The 17,500-nt window shown below is 45.3% G+C and overlaps 3 protein-coding genes across 5 annotated transcripts in view; 2 read left to right on the top strand and 1 right to left on the bottom strand.

The window, feature by feature from the left end:
* The window catches only part of dock7 (dedicator of cytokinesis 7), a 63,386-nt gene extending 55,892 nt beyond the window's left edge, over positions 1-7,494 (top strand). Inside the window, exons 43-50 of the mRNA XM_062555656.1 lie at positions 440-454; positions 4,053-4,178; positions 4,280-4,369; positions 4,578-4,814; positions 5,107-5,250; positions 5,525-5,631; positions 5,778-5,945; positions 6,915-7,494. Coding sequence (XP_062411640.1) covers positions 440-454; positions 4,053-4,178; positions 4,280-4,369; positions 4,578-4,814; positions 5,107-5,250; positions 5,525-5,631; positions 5,778-5,945; positions 6,915-6,957 — 930 coding nt within the window. The 3' untranslated portion in view covers positions 6,958-7,494. The remainder of the gene's footprint in view (positions 1-439; positions 455-4,052; positions 4,179-4,279; positions 4,370-4,577; positions 4,815-5,106; positions 5,251-5,524; positions 5,632-5,777; positions 5,946-6,914) is intronic.
* Positions 6,996-15,251, bottom strand: usp1 (ubiquitin specific peptidase 1). Of its 3 annotated transcripts, none has more exons than XM_062555653.1 (9): positions 15,116-15,251; positions 14,002-14,220; positions 13,665-13,791; positions 13,337-13,432; positions 12,256-12,428; positions 10,770-11,476; positions 10,081-10,248; positions 9,488-9,689; positions 6,996-9,280 (listed from the first exon to the last, which is right to left on the bottom strand). In XM_062555653.1, exons 2-9 carry the CDS (start codon positions 14,172-14,174, stop codon positions 8,479-8,481), a joined length of 2,448 nt encoding a protein of 815 aa, XP_062411637.1. In that variant the 5' UTR covers positions 14,175-14,220; positions 15,116-15,251; the 3' UTR covers positions 6,996-8,478. The 3 variants fall into 3 exon arrangements, with proteins under 3 accessions (XP_062411637.1, XP_062411638.1, XP_062411635.1); XM_062555654.1 differs by lacking the exon at positions 15,116-15,251 and adding an exon at positions 14,730-14,863 and having other exon boundaries at positions 12,256-12,425; XM_062555651.1 differs by lacking the exon at positions 15,116-15,251 and adding an exon at positions 14,730-14,860.
* A 1,750-nt stretch (positions 15,252-17,001) lies between these two features.
* The window catches only part of kank4 (KN motif and ankyrin repeat domains 4), a 51,421-nt gene continuing 50,922 nt past the window's right edge, over positions 17,002-17,500 (top strand). The window contains exon 1 of the mRNA XM_062555865.1: positions 17,002-17,338. The gene's annotated coding sequence lies outside the window, so the exon portion shown is untranslated. The remainder of the gene's footprint in view (positions 17,339-17,500) is intronic.

Here is a 17,500-nt window from a genome sequence, read left to right on the forward strand (position 1 = left end):
ATAAACGCAATGACACAATATCTAAAGCTCATGTGTATATACTGTATGTATATATTGCTGAATATACACATCACTCTAACACACATACCGTACATTCTCTTCATGTAACAACCTTAGTCGTCATTCTGTGAAGTGACGTGTGCAGAGTGCTTTGCATGCTCCTTTGGCTATCTGATAAGGTCCTCTGGCCTCTCGTAAAGGCAGAAGAGAAGCCTCGCACATCACGTGGACTTACAGTATAGCGGATGTGGGCTCTGTCTCTGCATGGAGGGTGCCCAGGTAGCCTGGGTCTGTCTTAGAGGGGAAAAGACATTTGCAGACAAACCCGCAGTGGGTTTGTGGGAGCTAGCCCAGCGCTAGAGTCCCCTGCAACTGGTGCGGTGGTGTGTTTGTGACCCTGTGTGTTGATTCTTGTCACTGTATTCTCTCCGTTACACAGAGTACGGGCTGGGAGGTAGGTGTGGTCATCGCGGCTCCTGCTTGGCCCATGTGTGCTAGCCGTGGGCAGTCTCTGTGGCTCTCTGCTCTCAATCCAGTTCATTAACCCGTTTTTGGACGGACGGCACTTGTCTTGTTTGTTCTTGTTGTTTGCCTTTTCTTTTGGCCGTCCTCTGTTGTACCGTCCATCTCTCTCCGTCTTGTCTCCTCACTCTGCTCTCTCTCACTCGCTCATGCTCTTCCTCCTTCTCTTCCTCCTCCTCCTCTTCCTCTTAAAGGACCGTCCGTGTTTTTAACGTACTGGTTTTGGCAGGCCATGCATGGGAACCCCCGAGTGTGACACTAATGACTGGCCGTGGTGAATGCATCACTGTCTCCTCCTCCTCCTCCTCCTCTCTCTCTCTCTCTCTCTCTCTCTCTCTCTCTCTCTCTCTGTCTCTTCTGAGTCCCTCCATCTCACACTCTCTCCACCTCCATCCATCCATCCATCCATCGCTCCTCTGCGCTGGCAGTGCCCGCTCCCCCTCTCATCCATCGCCCAGCACAGGGTTCGATTTACGCACGAGACACACTCCTGTAGGCGCACACTGACACACTGACACCACGCAGTCCAACACAAAAGGTAAATACATGTAGGCTGACGGCACTGATACAAAAATCTAAATGTTATTTTAAATAATGCAGCCAGGGTTTTTTCTTTTAGTGTTCAAGTCCTGTTGGAGCATGCTGCTATTATCCTCAATAGAATGATTTGATTTGGTCCAGCAGACACATAGTTATGGGTTCTTTTTGTATCGTTTACTTTGAACATTGTTTTGGAGACTAAATCGACCCCTGAGTTTTCATTTGCTCATGTGTGACCAGCTATTACTTTCTGATCTTAAGTTGCTCATGGTTTATTGCATGACCAGGACATTGATATGCTCCCTCCCTTCCTTCGCACTCCCGATTTGCCCCTGGAATGAATCTAGCAAAATCCTGTTTGTTTGTTTGTTTGTTTGTTTGTGTATTTGGGGGGCAGGAGGGGCAATACCCCTCCCATCCTCTCTGATCCCTTTCATTTCACCTTCCCTTCCCCCTGCCTGCTACCCGGTCCTCACTGCATGTGTGTGAGTCCTTTACTCTGGGTTTGTCTGTTTTTTCTGGGCTTGTGGAATTTGGTTCATTTGTGTGTGTGTGTGTGTGTGTGCAAGTGTTTCTTGGGTGGATTATTTGTATGAATCATGTGTGGTGTGGTGAAAGTGCCAAAGTGTGTGTGGGCATGTATGATTTTATAGTGTGTGTGTGTGTGTGTGTGTGTTTCTGGCCCTGATTAAATTGTGTTCTGTTTTCTCCTCTTGATTTCCCTGGTTGCTGACCCCCCCTCCTCCCACTTTAATTATTATGTGTTGTGGTAAGTTCCTAGTTTGAGGTTTATTTTTGTCTGGGTTTGATTGGGGGGAACAAACTGCAATAAACCAGTTTAGAGCTGAGCCAAATGACACAACTGCTACAACTGCTGACGTAAGGGCAAATGCACTGGCCAGCCTGAATGGCACGAGAAGCTTGAATTAGATCGGGAGGTCTTTTGGACCAAGTTTGACTCAGTTCTAAACAATTCTGTTTTGTCACACACATCACACAAGTCCTCTACCTCTTCCTCCTCACTGTAAACATCCTGTCTCCACACCCCGTTGGCACGGAGCACTGCACATACACAAACCTCACTCCTCTCCCACATAGCTCTGATCCAGGCAGGCCGCCCCCTACTGGGCACTGTATGCTGTTGCAGCGTAACAGTTTGAAACAGTGGTTGCTTTTCAACAAAGAGCACACTGTGCCTACACAGTCAACTGTTTTGGAGAGAAGACTATTATTCTTTTCTCTCTTCCGTACAAATTCTTTTTTTTCCCCGTTTTTTTGTTGCCCTTTCTCTCTCTCTCTCTCCCTGTGAGTTATCACACAAGCTGTGCATCAGGTTCCGTCTTATCAGCTCCTTAAGTGTAAACAGAAACATTCCTCCGTAGATCGTGATTATGCGGAATGTGGACCAGCAGAATAAGCTACTGTAGGCCGCATAATGGCCTCTGATACTAGATGGACACTGTAGATGTTTGTCCCTGAGCTTAAATGATGAGGAAAGAGAGGGTCACCGCAGTACATACATTGACTGTTGGTTGAGGCCCACTGTGGCCCAGTGCCCAGTGTAAATGGCGGTGTCGTTCACCAGGAGTTCAGGGTTACAGTGTCGCCTGGAGGCTATGGGTCATGTTCTTATTGTGCAGCGAGCACACACATTCAGACTGAACTGGGTGCTGGGTCGAAACAAAAGTATTAACTGTAAGAAAAGTCTCCTAGGCAATCGCTCCTAAAATGTTTTTTTTGTTGTTTTTTTTTTTAAATCTGTGCTGTTTCGGGAAAGCCCCATTCCCTTGTCCCGAAATGTCACAGATTAAAAACGTCAATTCCTTGGGACTTTTTTCATTTCTTTTCTGTACCAGTGTAAAGGCAGTTGGTAGGAGTATGAACACCTCCTACTCTGAATGCATACCAGAAATTAAATCAAGAAGCACCTCTTAAAACATATTTCATAAAAATAATGTTTTTAGATAGCCTACTCCGCTGTGTTTACAGGTCATCATGTTTGATTTGCAAAAAGCAGTTTATCAAACCTAGAAGGCTATCCAACCTCATGTGGGCTCAAAATGTTGAAGGCACTGTAAATATTGAGTGTTGATGGTGATAGCGATTGTGGTGATGTAGCCATAGTGTGTAATACTTTACTGGGTTAATCAGACACACTCCGTCTCCGTACAGTTACAGTAAGCATAAAACGCATGATGTAGAATATCTACTCTTCTCACTTCACTTTTGCCAATGTCATTTGTGGGGAAATTGTGTTGTATGTCATTTTTCTGAGGGCAAATGATTAAAGGTTCTGTATGATATTTTGGTTGTCCAACAAAAGGCACTTGTAAACTTTGAGCAACTTTATTACGCTTAAGACCTGATGATGCATCATTGTCGTGGGCGTTGGATATATCCCCTATTTTAGACCTTGATCAATGTGAATGCATGTATTGAAAACATACAATATTCAAATGAAAATATATTGTATGTTATTTAATAAAGTATATTCATGGCACAGGAAAGTATTTGATAACATTTAGAAATATGTGAAGAGATACTCCACATCATGTTGTATTTTAGAGCTACATTGTCAGGCAGCTTTCATATATTCTCTGCATTGAATTTTTCCCGTTGCTCATTGCTGCGGTTACATTTTTTGAGCCCCTGCACACAAAAGTATGAATTAGTTGTAGATGTTTCATAATGTGTCTGCCGTAGGGTCAGATGGCGATGCTCAGTGCACATGTGCCACACGGTGGTCTGTGTAAATGTTTGCGTTTGTTTATTAGGCAGACGCTCTTATCGGTGTTTACATTAGCTGTTGCAATTTGCTACTGATCAAACTCGGCCTTTATTTCCTCTCCACAATTATTGCGTCATAGCCATCGCAATCTCTATTTCTGGTCAAGGATGCGTATTGTTTGGATGTGAGCCAAGTGTTGATACATCATTTCTGCTCATGCTGAAATGTTGCTAATTCTGTTCGTCTTTTGTAGGATGGAAAGAGGATGTTTGGGACTTACTTTAGAGTCGGATTTTATGGCTCTAAGTTTGGAGACTTGGATGAGCAGGAGTTTGTGTACAAAGAACCGGCTATCACTAAGCTGGCAGAAATCTCACATAGACTTGAGGTAAATAATGTGTGTGTGTCTGTGCGTCTGTGTGTCTGTGTCTCTGTGTCTGTGTCTGTGGCCTAAGAGACTGACTGTGTTCTTCCTTTTGTCACATTCAGGGTTTCTATGGGGAAAGGTACGGAGAAGACCAAGTTGAAGTCATTAAGGATTCCAACCCTGTGGACAAGTGCAAATTGGATCCCAACAAAGTAAGCATGTGGCTTTGGCCCCTGATATGTTTGGTAAACTGCATTTGTTTGTATAGCCGAGGTTGAAGCACACCCTTTGAGGTCCATTACTCTTTGAAAATGCTTGGTGTTCAGGAATATGATCAATTGTGCTGGTGCAGAATGCTGTCACATTTGTATACATTGATGTGTTTCATTTACAACTGTCCCGCCCTTGCGTACTCATCAGGCCTTCGTCCAGATCACATACGTAGAGCCGTACTTCGACACTTACGAGATGAAGGACCGCATCACGTACTTTGACAAGAACTACAACCTGCGGCGCTTCGTTTACTGCACACCCTTCACGCTGGACGGACGGGCGCACGGTGACCTGCACGAGCAGTACAAACGCAAGACCATCCTCACCACCTCCCACGCCTTCCCCTACATCAAGACCCGCATCAACATCATCCACAAGGAAGAGGTAGGGCCTCACACTCGGCTCCTGCTTTTACCCCAGACTAATATAAACACACACACACACACACCTACTGCACCTACACAGGCAACTATGATCATCTTTATTTTGCTGTTGCTTTCACTCAAAACAGACAGGCATACATTGTATTCCTACAACCTGTATTCTGTGCACAAGTTTTTTTTTTTTTTTCACACAAACATGGCCTCACACTTCAACTGAATTGAGATGTCTGAGAATCTCATTTCCTGTACACGTGATATTCCACCGTTTCAAATGACCTTGTGGTGTCCCACAGATCATCTCAATGCCAATAGAGGTGGCCATCGAGGACATGCAGAAGAAGACCCAGGAGCTGGCTTTTGCCACCCACCAAGATCCAGCAGATGCTAAGATGTTGCAGATGGTGCTTCAAGGATCTGTAGGCACCACAGTCAATCAGGTCAGCAGTCTCACTCAGTGTATTTGACTTGCTTAGTGGCATGGCTATTTCTTACTGCTGGAGCCTTCCTCTTCTCTGAGCTCATGCTAGTGAAGTACCTTATTTGGGTCATTCTTGGTGTTGGATAAAGATGAGGATCAAGTTCTGTTATGATGACAAATATTATGTAAGCTGCAGTGGCTAGCCCGGTTGTTGACATTAGAAAAAAAAGAATTTGTCGACCTGTGAAGCAGGCCTGCTGAAGAGTGACTGTATTTCCTGTTGTCTTTTCCAGGGACCGCTGGAGGTAGCCCAGGTGTTCCTGTCCGAAATCCCAAGTGACCCTAAACTTTACAGACACCATAATAAGCTTCGCCTTTGCTTCAAAGATTTTACAAAGAGGTAACACGGCAGCCTCGAATACCGTTATTTCTCTCCAACTTTGGATTCCAATAATCCAAATTCTCATTTCTGCATGTTTCAGAAACTCCTTGAATTGTTTAGCAGAACTCTTGTCTACCGTGACTTAAATTGTCAATCCTTCTCAGGTGTGAAGACGCCCTTCGCAAAAACAAGAGCCTGATTGGTCCTGACCAGAAGGAGTACCAGCGGGAGCTGGAGAGAAACTACCACCGGCTGAAGGAGTCTCTGCAGCCCCTCATCAACAGGAAGATCCCTCAGCTCTACAAGCCCGTGCTGCAGGTCAACTCCCACAGGTCAGTGCCAGAGAACGCCTCATAAACGCAGGCTACAGAATCCATCCGTCGTTAAGAAGCTCCTAAGTGCTAAGAACTTCTTAGGAGCGCTCTAAGAATGTTCCAAGAACGCTCCTAAAAAGTTCTTAGCACTTAAGAGCTTCTTAACAAATCTGGGAAACGCGGCCCAACTCATTAGACTAGGGACAACCATCAGAACGATGTCTCTGGCTTTAGCGCTTTGTCCCTTGCATGGCTTTTAATCCTACTGTCATCACAAGTATGGGGCTTCATGCCAAAACAAATCAAATCATAGGCTCCACCTTAAATTGATCCATGCATGTTGTTTATGCATTTCTGCAGCTGCCAGTGTTCAAGCAGTCACTTTGTGTTTGAGTGCTGAGTTGTTTGTCAGATTAGGTTTGCAAATTAAGAATCTTCCACATCAAAGCTTATGGTAGGGCAAGCACAACACCTGTTTGCCTCTTGTCATATGCCAGTAGTTTGATAATGAAAACCGGAATGTAACTTGGGTGGAATATAAATAGGGTGTCACTGACAGTCCAAACACGAGCAAGTCGTATATTCCTTGCTTTACTAAATATATCAATTAATTTCAATTACTTGAATACAGCAGGAATTAAGTAATGATGACTAATGGGGTTTAAATAACGTTTGATTTTGCACTTCGTTTCCATTGTTAACATTCAACTAGCTGTACTCCAGGGGGTTCGTTTAGTCTGTGAAGGCCTTGTATTTGAGTGCTAGATCAGTTTTAGTAGACAAGACTGCTTTCTCCTGTGGCGAGCTTCACCTGCTTACTCACTGCTTTACCCTGCGGCAAACCCATTTCACCTTTTCCTTTGCTCCTTTTACCATGCAGCAAAAGGACAACTTGACAAGGTAGTGGTCCCGAAGGAATTCATGTAATAGTCCTGGTTGAGAAATTGAATCCTGTGTGAAATAATTGTCCTCGTGTCTTTTTTACAGAGATTCCTTCAGTCGAATGAGTCTTCGTAAACTCGAGATGTGAACAAATACCATGAAGAAAAGAAAGGAGATGGCTTGTGCTCATGAAGAAAAGGATAATTTATTTGTTTGTAAATATCAAAGGCCCTTGAGAAAATTCAGTGTTCCTGCATAGGGAGGATGGGGGGGAGCTTGTGTTAAACATTGGTACGTCATTCCAATACTTTTTTCGTTTACAAAAACGGTCTGTTACGAAATCATTGGAACTGAAAGTGGATTTTTACAGCGTACGGTATGTGTCAAAATCTGGATTAAATTTCCTGTGTGCACTTTTTATTTTTTAAGCTGTGTTCTGATGCATTTTATTAGACATTGTACAACTTGAACATTTACTATTTAATCCAAAATGACAAAACAAGCAAAAAAATGTACCACTATTTATCATGACGGTTCATCTTCTTTTTTTAAGTTACTGGTACTGCATTTGTTAAAAAAAGGAAAGAAAAAAAGAAAATAGGGTACTGTTTCAGACATCCTTGAATTGTTTTATGTAGCTTTTGTTTACTTTAAATATTTTACTAAATAAATTTTAATGTCTGTACTGGTGTTCTGTCTTTAACCGATGAAATGCAACCACACAGTGGAATGTAGATATTGCTGGTGTTTTAATAAAGAGTACAAGAGCGTCTACAAAAACAGGAAAGACACAGGTCAACTGGATGGAGACGTCTGCAATAACCAGATAGTTCACACCACGAGCATTTCACTTCCTTTCAAACAATCAGAGAAAGCAAAAGCATGGATTTCACAGAAATGCATAGAACAGCCTGCAATCTAAATTGGTCAAACTTTAAACTCCTGCTCTCAGGCCATGCATGGAAAAAAAAAAAAAAAAAGAGAGAAGCTTGCTCTGCTGGAATGAGGTCCATTTCTTTTTTCATCCCTGCCATCAGTGGATCCAATCCACCTGATCCAACCCGAAACTGAAGTAGCTTAGACACTTTAGCTGAATGGACTTGAAGCTGTGCAAATATCCCACTGGACAATTTGGATAATATACCACGGCCTTTCTCAACCTGTTCACTGCCCGTCCTGAAGAGCAAACTGCATAACTGAGAACTACTACCGGTAAGCTAAACTATTCATCTTATTTTACAGCGAGGATGGGTACAGTCATGCTCTCAGGATTTTCTTGAAAGGTACCTTAACTATATATAGCAACGAAAAACGTACAAGAATATATTGTGCTCTTTATAAAACAAAACAAGGAAACAAAAAAATATCTAAAAACAGAAACCAGTGCATGAGAGACAAAAAAATGGATTTCTCTATCTGGTCATATGAAAAGCAAACTTGCCACCCATAAAGGGCGAGTTTGTAAAGATGCACTATGTTAAGTGCCAAGGTGCGGTCCAAGCGAGAAAGAAGAGTCTGCTGGCTTGCTCTGGGGACAGACGGAAAGGACAACACAGAAAGAGGGGGAGAGGAGCGGAGGGGGGGGGGGGGGGGGAGGGGAGGAACAGAACATGGAAATAAAACTCTGATACAGAGAGGGGGGACAATCAGCGGAGCCCAGCCCCCCTCCTCACTTCTGCGCCTCCACTCTCCGGTAGAACAGCAGATAAGGCGTGGACGTGCTGCAGGTCTCGGGCGAGCAGGCGCGCAGGAAGTCCTCCTCCTCGTACAGGCGCACCTCCGAGTCGTCGAACAGCAGCCACTTCCCCTCGTAGTCCAGGAGGTTCCGCAGGGCCAGCTCGTCGCCCCTCCGACCCTGCTCGCCCTCGGCCGCGCCGGCCTCCTTCTCCTTCTCCTTCTTCGGCGCTCCGCCGAGGGGCTGCAGGCCGGAGGGGAAGGCGCTCTTGTCTGTGTTGGCCGGCTGCGGCTTGGTGCTGCTGCCCAGCTCGTAGGTGGCCAGGCTCCTCTGGCCCCCCAGTAGCCCCACTCCCTCCAGGGCCTTCTTGCCCCCCGCTTTGGCACCGCTCGCCGCAGGGGCTGAGCTCGCCCCCCGCCCGCTCAGGCTGAAGGACACCTCTCCGTCGTCGTACTCCTGCGTCGCCGTCTCCTCTTTCTTCGGCGCCTGCTGCTGCTGCTTCTTCGCCTCCTCCGCCTGCTCCTCCTCCTGCTTGGCCGCCGCCGCCGCCGCCGCCGCCGCCTCCTCGTCCTCCCCGGCCGCTTCCTCCCCGTGGCGGACGCTGTGGAGGTCGGACATGCGGATGTAGGTGGTGTAGTGGCCGCTGCTGATGGTGACGCCGCTGTGCATGACCACGGCGAAGAGCTGGTACTGCTGGCCGCGGGGCGCCGCGCCCGTGCTCCACTCCTCCAGCGACAGCTGCAGCGGCGTCTGCAGAGGCGTGTTCACCTTCGACAGCCCTGCGTACGGGTCCATCCTACCGCACAGAGCAACACACACACACACACCAAGTTAATCACCAGCACGGCCAGACATCCACACACTTGAGATATGTAGTGCACAAGCGCTGGAATCATTGGTTTCACGTTTATTTTAGGTGTTATTCTAACAGAATTAGTCATACTTTTGCCAATTAACTCCTATCCCCCCACCCCTGTTCCCATGTAATAGAGTTGGGACTTACTCAGATGAGTTGGCAGAAAAGCACTTGAGATGGATGGTGATGACCTCGGGGGTTTTGTCGAACAGCAGGCTCCTCTCAGCCTCGGTGTAATGGTGGCACGTCTCGCAGAAGTACTTGTCCTCGCCCACGATGCGCTCCACGGAGGCAAACTGGGAGATGGCCCACTTCAGCGTCTTCAGCTCAGGCTTGGGCTCCGGCGAGACTGAACAGAGAGGGGAACAATCAGAGAGGAGAGAGAGCTAGAGCTACGGTTTACATCTTGGCCGATTAATGCCGTGACACGCTGCCTGAAGTGATTGCTAAAGTTGTTGAGTAAAATCAAGTAGTTCAAGAATGAAAAATATTGCATGGAAAATATGGCTGATATCCCTGGTGTTCTAATGACTTTGCCCTAAATATTATTCCAGTCATGGAAAGTCAGGGGATTTGGGGATTTTGAGGTTTTCCATGAGCCAAGGACTACCCCGTTACTAATAAGTGTAAGCTGATGTGGAAACGCACAGGGGAGCCGCCAGAGAAACTCTGTGGATCAGACACAAGTCCACACTACGGTGTTGTGGCGCATGCGTACTGTATGCATCAGCAGCGCTTACTCTCTGAGCTGGTCTCCCTGGAGGCTGGCTCGTCCTCCTGGACGGGGACGCTGATGTCCTGGAAGTCCTCCCGGCGCTCGGTGAAACACTCGCACTCCAGACAGCGTGTTCTCAGCACCAGCTGACCCTGGAACAGGCGCTTCAGCACGTCAAAGCCTTGCACCTCTCCTTGAGAGAGAGAGACAGGAGATAAGGTTAACGTCACATGAGCTCACCCACAGACCCAAAGCTTTGCTTCATCTTGTTAACAGGGCACCACTGACAAAGTTAGACACACTGACTGAGTATTAGACACTAACATTTCCAACAGTACACAATGACTAATTTATCCAAACTACCAATACAATATGCTCTTTTACATAGACATTTTAAACCACTGTAATAGACTATGTGCACAAAAGGTTCTTCCAGTAGCTCATAGTTAACTGTGTTGTAACGGCAGCTTCTGTTACATTAATCTTCACGCAGACACTAAATATCTTGTTTGCCCAATAATAACTATTTTCACAAACGCATGAATCCTTTATCATAACATGCTGATTTCCTAGATGCAACACCCAACCGGGTCCGTGTTGACACTAATTACATGAACAATAGCGGCAGGTTCAAACACACCTGGGCTCTACCGGAAACACACAAGCCCAGAGAGCCTTTGGTGCAAGGAGCCCATACTGGACTTCAGAGCCTACCTTCACTCTGGGGCTTGCATTCCTCCTCAGACTGGGTTTTTGTCTGTTCTGATATGGGTGTGGTGTTGTCTGGTGTGTCTTGGCATGCACTGGTGCCCTCTTTCCCATGATCCTCTCTGCTCTCAGCACGGCTTCCCCCGTTCGAAGTCAGGCGGCCCATGCTCCTGAACTTGGAGAAGATGCTGGGCTGTTTCCCAGACGCCGTTTTTAGCCAGCTAAGACGTGCACGTTTCTTCCTTTTGCCCGTCCCTTTGGAGGAGCTCTCGCTCTTTCCCTCCTCCGCATCATTCACTCCTTCTTTCTCCTTCTCCGCCTCCTCTTCTTCTTGGGTCCCCTTGACTGGATGCTCGCTGACACCCTCTGTAGTGATGTCACCCGAGGACTTCCTCTTCGAGCGAGTGAGAGGCTGGCTGGCCGGCTCCACTGGCTCCACTTCCTCCTCTTCTTTCCTAGCGTTCTGGCCCTTCGTCTGGGATTTGGGCTTCTTCTTGGCATTCCCAGCTTCCGTGTCGCTTTTCCTCTTCCCACTCAGTTGGCCCTCTGCTCCCACCTCCTCCTCCGAGGGTCGCTGCTCCTCCCCCGGTTCAGACTGCTGCTGCTGCTCCTTGCAGATGGTCTCACAGGCCTCCTGGACGTATCCCAGGATGCACTGCAGTACCTCCTGTGCGTCATGCTGCAGGTAGCCCTCATACATGGGGTTCAGCTGCCTGTGGGAAGACCCAACGAGGAGAGGAATTAGCATGCCGTGCTGCAGGGTAGTCTGAGTGTAGAACAGTGCATTTAGAATGGCACATAGGCTACTGTAGCCCTCCCAAGTTCTGGAGAAGGCTGTCTGATCTCTGGGCTTGAGAAGTCGCGTCAACTAAGGGCTTTTCACAAGAGCGGCTAAATGAGTGATGACGCAATGCTCAAACTGACAATCCAGATTCCGCCTACCTTGTTGGACTTAATTGAAAAACATGCCTCTTAGAAAAGTCTAATCTGTCAGAATGACAGAAAGCTTTCAGTCGTTACTAAAAATAATTCTGTCAATGATGGAAAATATTTGGTTAAATCGACACCTGACTACATCATGTGCAACATAAAATGCATGTTTCACCGGATGGGGCAAGAAATCATCCCACTCTAATCCTACTGTCTGAGCCTAGCTATCATTACACCCTTCAGACATACCAGCAACTCAGGTGAATGAGAGATGAACACTTAAAAACACAAGTTGAAACAATATTAGTCATTCACCAAATTAATGGGGACATCATCATCATCCCTGAAGCTGCTAATTACCTGGTGAGCAATTATTTCCACCTACTACTGCTAAGATGTAAAAGGTAAACAACATGACACAATACTGTATGTGTCATTTGTTGAAGTCCTGCAAAACCTTCCTAGAGTAGAGAAGCGTTCTCTACAACAACATACTTATTTTATTGCGTCATTTTTGACGAAGGCATTTTCATCCCTCCCTTCCTCCGTTCGTCGGTAGTACCTGAGTGAGTTCAACAGCTTGCGGGGCGGAGTGGCGAGCTCTCCCTCGCTGTACTTGTCGGGACTGAGCAGGAAGTTCGACTGCAGCTGCTCCACTGAAGTAATGAGGGTGTAGAAACTTCCCAGCAGTTCCACCTGCGCTGGCACCTGCTCCTCAAGCTCAGTTCCATCCTGCTGAAATACACACAGACACACATAAGGAGGGGATCAATGACAGGAAGTCCATTGCCAGGTAGACAGTTTCCACTTTTTTCAAGGGTGTTTTGTCTTTTATTTGCATTCATAATCATGATCTGGGTGATCTGTCAACTGCCACAGAAAACAATTGCAGTTGTAATTACAGGTCATGGGAAAATGATACAAATACAAAAAAGTACTTTTAAAAAGTGATAAGCTATATATACAAAAGCTATATCAGTAGTTCTCAGTGTGTGGCAGGCCCCACTAGTGGGGGATAGAGACATGACAGGTGGGGTGCGATGATCAGGAGGAATTTTGTTGTTGTTGTTGTTGTTGTGCCTTTAATCTTTTAATAATGCCTTTCTCTTTTTAACAAGGCCACACACAAACATAAGTCATAAACAGACAAAGTATGGATTATAACAGCAAATTAGATTCAGCAGATTGAGACAGGATATGTCACAGCTCATTTGTTTCCAGTGCATGGAGCCAGGTGTGTTTGAACCTGTTAATGCAATAAGCGTCTACATGGACCCGCTTGGTTACGATGTAAAAGGTGTGTTAGTGTAGTGTGTGTTAAAATTGTTATTGTTGGGAAAACCATATCTTAGGTGTTAGAGAGAACATGTAGGGAGCAAAATATAATAGCTAACGCTCCACTGGAAACAAATTAGCTCCTGAGCAGCCTTTCTTACATATAGCCTATTGTAGCAATAAAGAAGTTGTAGGAAACCATACTAGTAGCAGCTGTACCCAAAAAATACCGATGAATCAATTTTCTATTGTAAATATACAGGTAAGTGGTCATCTTGTTCAAAAGTTGCAGAACGGCAAAACATAATAATAGTTTCAAAAATTCTACAATGAAATAACTGCAATCAACAAAGCCATCTCAAACCAACCTCATTCTTCAAAGCCTCCTTTTGTTTATCTCTGCACTTGGACAGCTTGTACAGTTTCCTGATGGCCTCTTTAAATCCGGGGCAATAGTACAAGACCTACAAGTGGAAGGAATGACAAAGTCAGAACATTTCTCACAATGCTTAAATTGGCTACCTTGTCACACTAGGCTTAAGTGTCAGTATACTATGCGCCGCTGCTAAATGTATCAATAGGTCATTAAGATAATGTGTAGCGGCAGTTTAAAAATACTTTTTACATTTGTTACACCCAGGTGGAGAATGCATGTATTACATAATCGGCAGATAGTCATTGCAAAAGTCAACACACCTGAAGGATGCTGTTCAGGTAACAGGTATTTCCGAGATTATTCAATCCAACAAATGGCACCATGATCTCTCTCCTTTCACAGGTGAGAGGAGATGTGGGACAGGGACCTGGCACCACCTGGTCACAGCTGATAGGAATAATATAAGTTTTAGCAAAGTTCACGTTGATTATTTGATATCAATTTACAGTGGTTCAATGACGAGCTTCCGCAACATAAACATGATTTGTTCAATGTTCACAGCATAATTCATTTCTGAGAGGACCATTAGTGCATAGGACCTGACCCAATTACAATTACACGCCCATATGTCAGACTGTGAAGAAAAACATAAGTTACCAAGCAGGTTCTTCTGCTTCCAGAGGCTGTGTATTCTGCTCTTCTGCATGAGTCTCAGAGAAATCCAGTGCCCGCTTGGTATCTTTCTTCTGGAAGAACTTCAGGGAGAGTTTGCTCTTCTTGATGGGGCTGCCTAGCGCCGCCACCACGCCATCTGCCTGAAGTCCGGGCATTGTGCTATCGAAGCAGAGCTGATGTCCACTCTTCAATTCCCTGTCACTACACAAAAATGAAATGTATGCTTTTTATAATGTCTCACTTTTAATTCCAACAGATGATGGCATATTAAAAATGCAACGTTAAAGCGTAACGGTAACTTTACCCTAAATTAAATTAACAAACTAGTTCACTTTAGCCATTCAAGGGATAATAATTGCACATTTTTGCGTTTCTAAAATGGTCCATATTAATGTTAGGGTTTAGTGACAGTTCACTGAACGACTACCAACGTTAACTTCGCTAGCTAACAAAACGTCAGCTGGTTACGTGATCTTTAGTCTGTTTGCTTGCTTGCTAACTGTCACATCTCAACGTAACATGTTAACAGACACATTTTGAACAATTTATAAAATGAGAAACGTCAATGGATACCGATGTATAAGTAAGTCGTGTTATACCGTTACGTAACTAGCATTAACGTAAACACAATTTTCGTTTCGACTGAATGCATATTTAAGTTAGCTCCCATGCTAACGTTAATAAGTCAACAAATCCAACTTCACCGATACCTGGCGGTACATTCAACGCTAGCTTGCTTTGCTAGCTTGGTAGCTCACAACACGCGCTAGGTAACTATGCGAAGGCCCGCTGTTCTTCGTTATGCGCTCCAGGGTTTCACCCAGATCATGATTATATGAGAGCACATTAAAGACAAAGACCCTTCAAAATATGCACCAATGTTAACTAAGACATCAGCAAAATGGAAACAATCTGCATGGCTATTAACTTTTATCAACAGTGCGAACTAACGTTAGCCTCTGGCTAACGACACAGCCAACAACAGTGGGGAGGAGTGCGAACACGCCGGTTCATTTCTCGGTAACTAGTTCAACATTACATAAGACAATACTGCGCACTCATAAAAAACACACTATTAAGTTAGATATCCACTTACCGATTAAATAGTGACTAACAGCATTGCTGTTACCATCCTACAAGATTTTACTGCAGCAAAACAAATATTCATCCGTTACATTGGTAAACAATTTGACAACCGACGGCCGTTCTGTGTAGAACTTGGCGCTTTTTCCGAGGGAAAAATCAGAGGGAGAGCGTCTGTAACAATGCCTGCAGCGGGTCATTTTTTCAGTGCGATTTTTTTTAACAAAATATATACTTTTGGCATCACATAAATTACCGTGCGACATTATAATAGTACAACATGTCACGTTTTTCATTTATATGTACATTCATCCATTCACTGTCAGGCAAACTATGGGCAGCTCTTCAAGAGAGGCGGATCTGTTTCTGCATGCGATGCGACACATGTAAGGTAGACATGTTGGTAAGGGAAAAAAAAACATCAAAACAGCATAATAACCCCGCGGTGATTCTTCATTAAATATAGACACATAATGTCGTATAGCCCACGTTAAAAAAAAATACGTTTTCTGTCCTCAACCACGTCTTCAACATAGCCTAGTGGTCCTTTCTCCAAGGCGGCGTGAAAACGTTTCCTGATAATGTGACCAGGTAGCCTAAAACAATTATTGACGGAACATTCTTTTTTACATACATTTTACCTATATAAGTTGTCAGAAACAAAAAAGTCTGACTTCAGACCTTTGTAGGCTACACATCTAGACAGGGACTTCATCTTCCTCTTCAACAACTGTGATTACCCTCTTTCACCAGCAGATGGCTGTTCTCACTTGAACTCAGCTGTAATCGCATAATTTAATGTAGCCTATATTTCAATGTATTTACCTGACCCAACATAGAAATGTGTGGCCGTCTAAGTGACCGCTTCTGCTGTCAGTGACGGGTATATGCTTCTGTTATGCTTGAAATTAGCCAACAGCAAACGACGACACTTTATCTGATATCTTCACATGAGCTACAGTTCTCCATTTTTTCTTTACACGGTCCTGTATGTTGATTTTAGGCTATCTATATGAAGACGGTGATGAGCTAGGTCTACATAGTAGAATTGTAATCTGTCACTCATGTGAGTTTATATCTCGTAGATGAAGGTTAATCATTTGATTAACCATTGCCATGGTTCGGAAGATGTTATCATTAAGGGTAGGTTTATTGAACATTTTTGTGTCATTTCACCTGGACACTTTTGAGGAAAATCGCAGATAGCGCACAATTGATGCGATCTGGCCTCAGGAGGCCTTTTTTGGAAAGGTGAGTTATGGAATGGAATTAACCGTCTTTGGGGCTGCGTATTGGAAATGAAATCATAAAATACTTGCACAATTTAGGCTACTAGTCAGGACTCAGGAGTGTGTAGCATTTTCACTGTCATTTTTAGGTAGGACATTTTAGGTGCTCTGTAAATATTTTCCTTGAATGAAAACCGTGTTTGCGTGACCGACTGTCTGACTGCGCGCGTTAGCCTAAGTCGCATAGGGATGTTTCCGAAAAGCTTAATAAACATAAATTTACCACCACCAGTCAATGTTATGCTTGTATGTATGGCTCTCTCTAAAGCTGGGTTGTCTAGGGAAGAGCCATTCTGCGTGGAGGGAGTAGATAGACTCTGCTACCGCACTGGAAAAATGACAGGCACGTCCTGAAAGCACGACTCATTCCGTGCTGTTTTTCTAATCACTCTGAGCCTTGAATAACAACTGCAGCCCACCTAAGACCACTAGTCCCAGGGCTGTGCCCAGCTAAACCATAGATACCCATGCCAATGGCATTATGAATGATGTTAAAGGTGAATTGTAACATTATGCCTCTTGACCCCTCACCCATTCAAACACATGCCATCTCCCTCCCTTTCCCTTCTTGTCATTTGTCGTCATGTCTTGATCATTCATCAAGAGGAAAGGAGTGCAGGACCATCGGAGAGAGAGAGAGAGAGAGCGCTTGAGAGCTCTGAGCTGTGAGGGATCTGACCCCCAAGCCTCCATTGGACAGGCTCCGAGGGAAGGGGGTGTGTCCAGGCACTGCTGCGCTGCACTCTCCGCCATCCCCTCCACGCTGCTCTCAACAACAACTGTGTGCGCTGCCGTAGCTCCTCTTCCAGATGCTGCCGCAGCAGCCGAGAGGCAGAGAGAGAGGAGGAGGACCCGCCTGAGCCCACTCTGAGCTGGATTTCTTGCGAGGTGCGTCCGGGGCGCTGCGGTAGACGGCCAGGGAAAATAGGGGCCCCACAGCGGCGGAGGTAAGAGATGTGAGATAATACATTCCTCTCATCTCCCTTTTTTCCCCCCCTTCTGTCCTGCCATTCAGCTCTTATCGCGGCAATTTCCAGCTCGGCTCTTTCTCCGCTCCGTCTGGGCCTTTCATTGCCTCCCTTTTTTTCACCTGGTTCCTTTTGCTGTCT

The sequence above is a fragment of the Sardina pilchardus genome, chromosome 15, assembly GCF_963854185.1.
Source record: "Sardina pilchardus chromosome 15, fSarPil1.1, whole genome shotgun sequence".
Taxonomy (NCBI): domain Eukaryota; kingdom Metazoa; phylum Chordata; class Actinopteri; order Clupeiformes; family Clupeidae; genus Sardina; species Sardina pilchardus.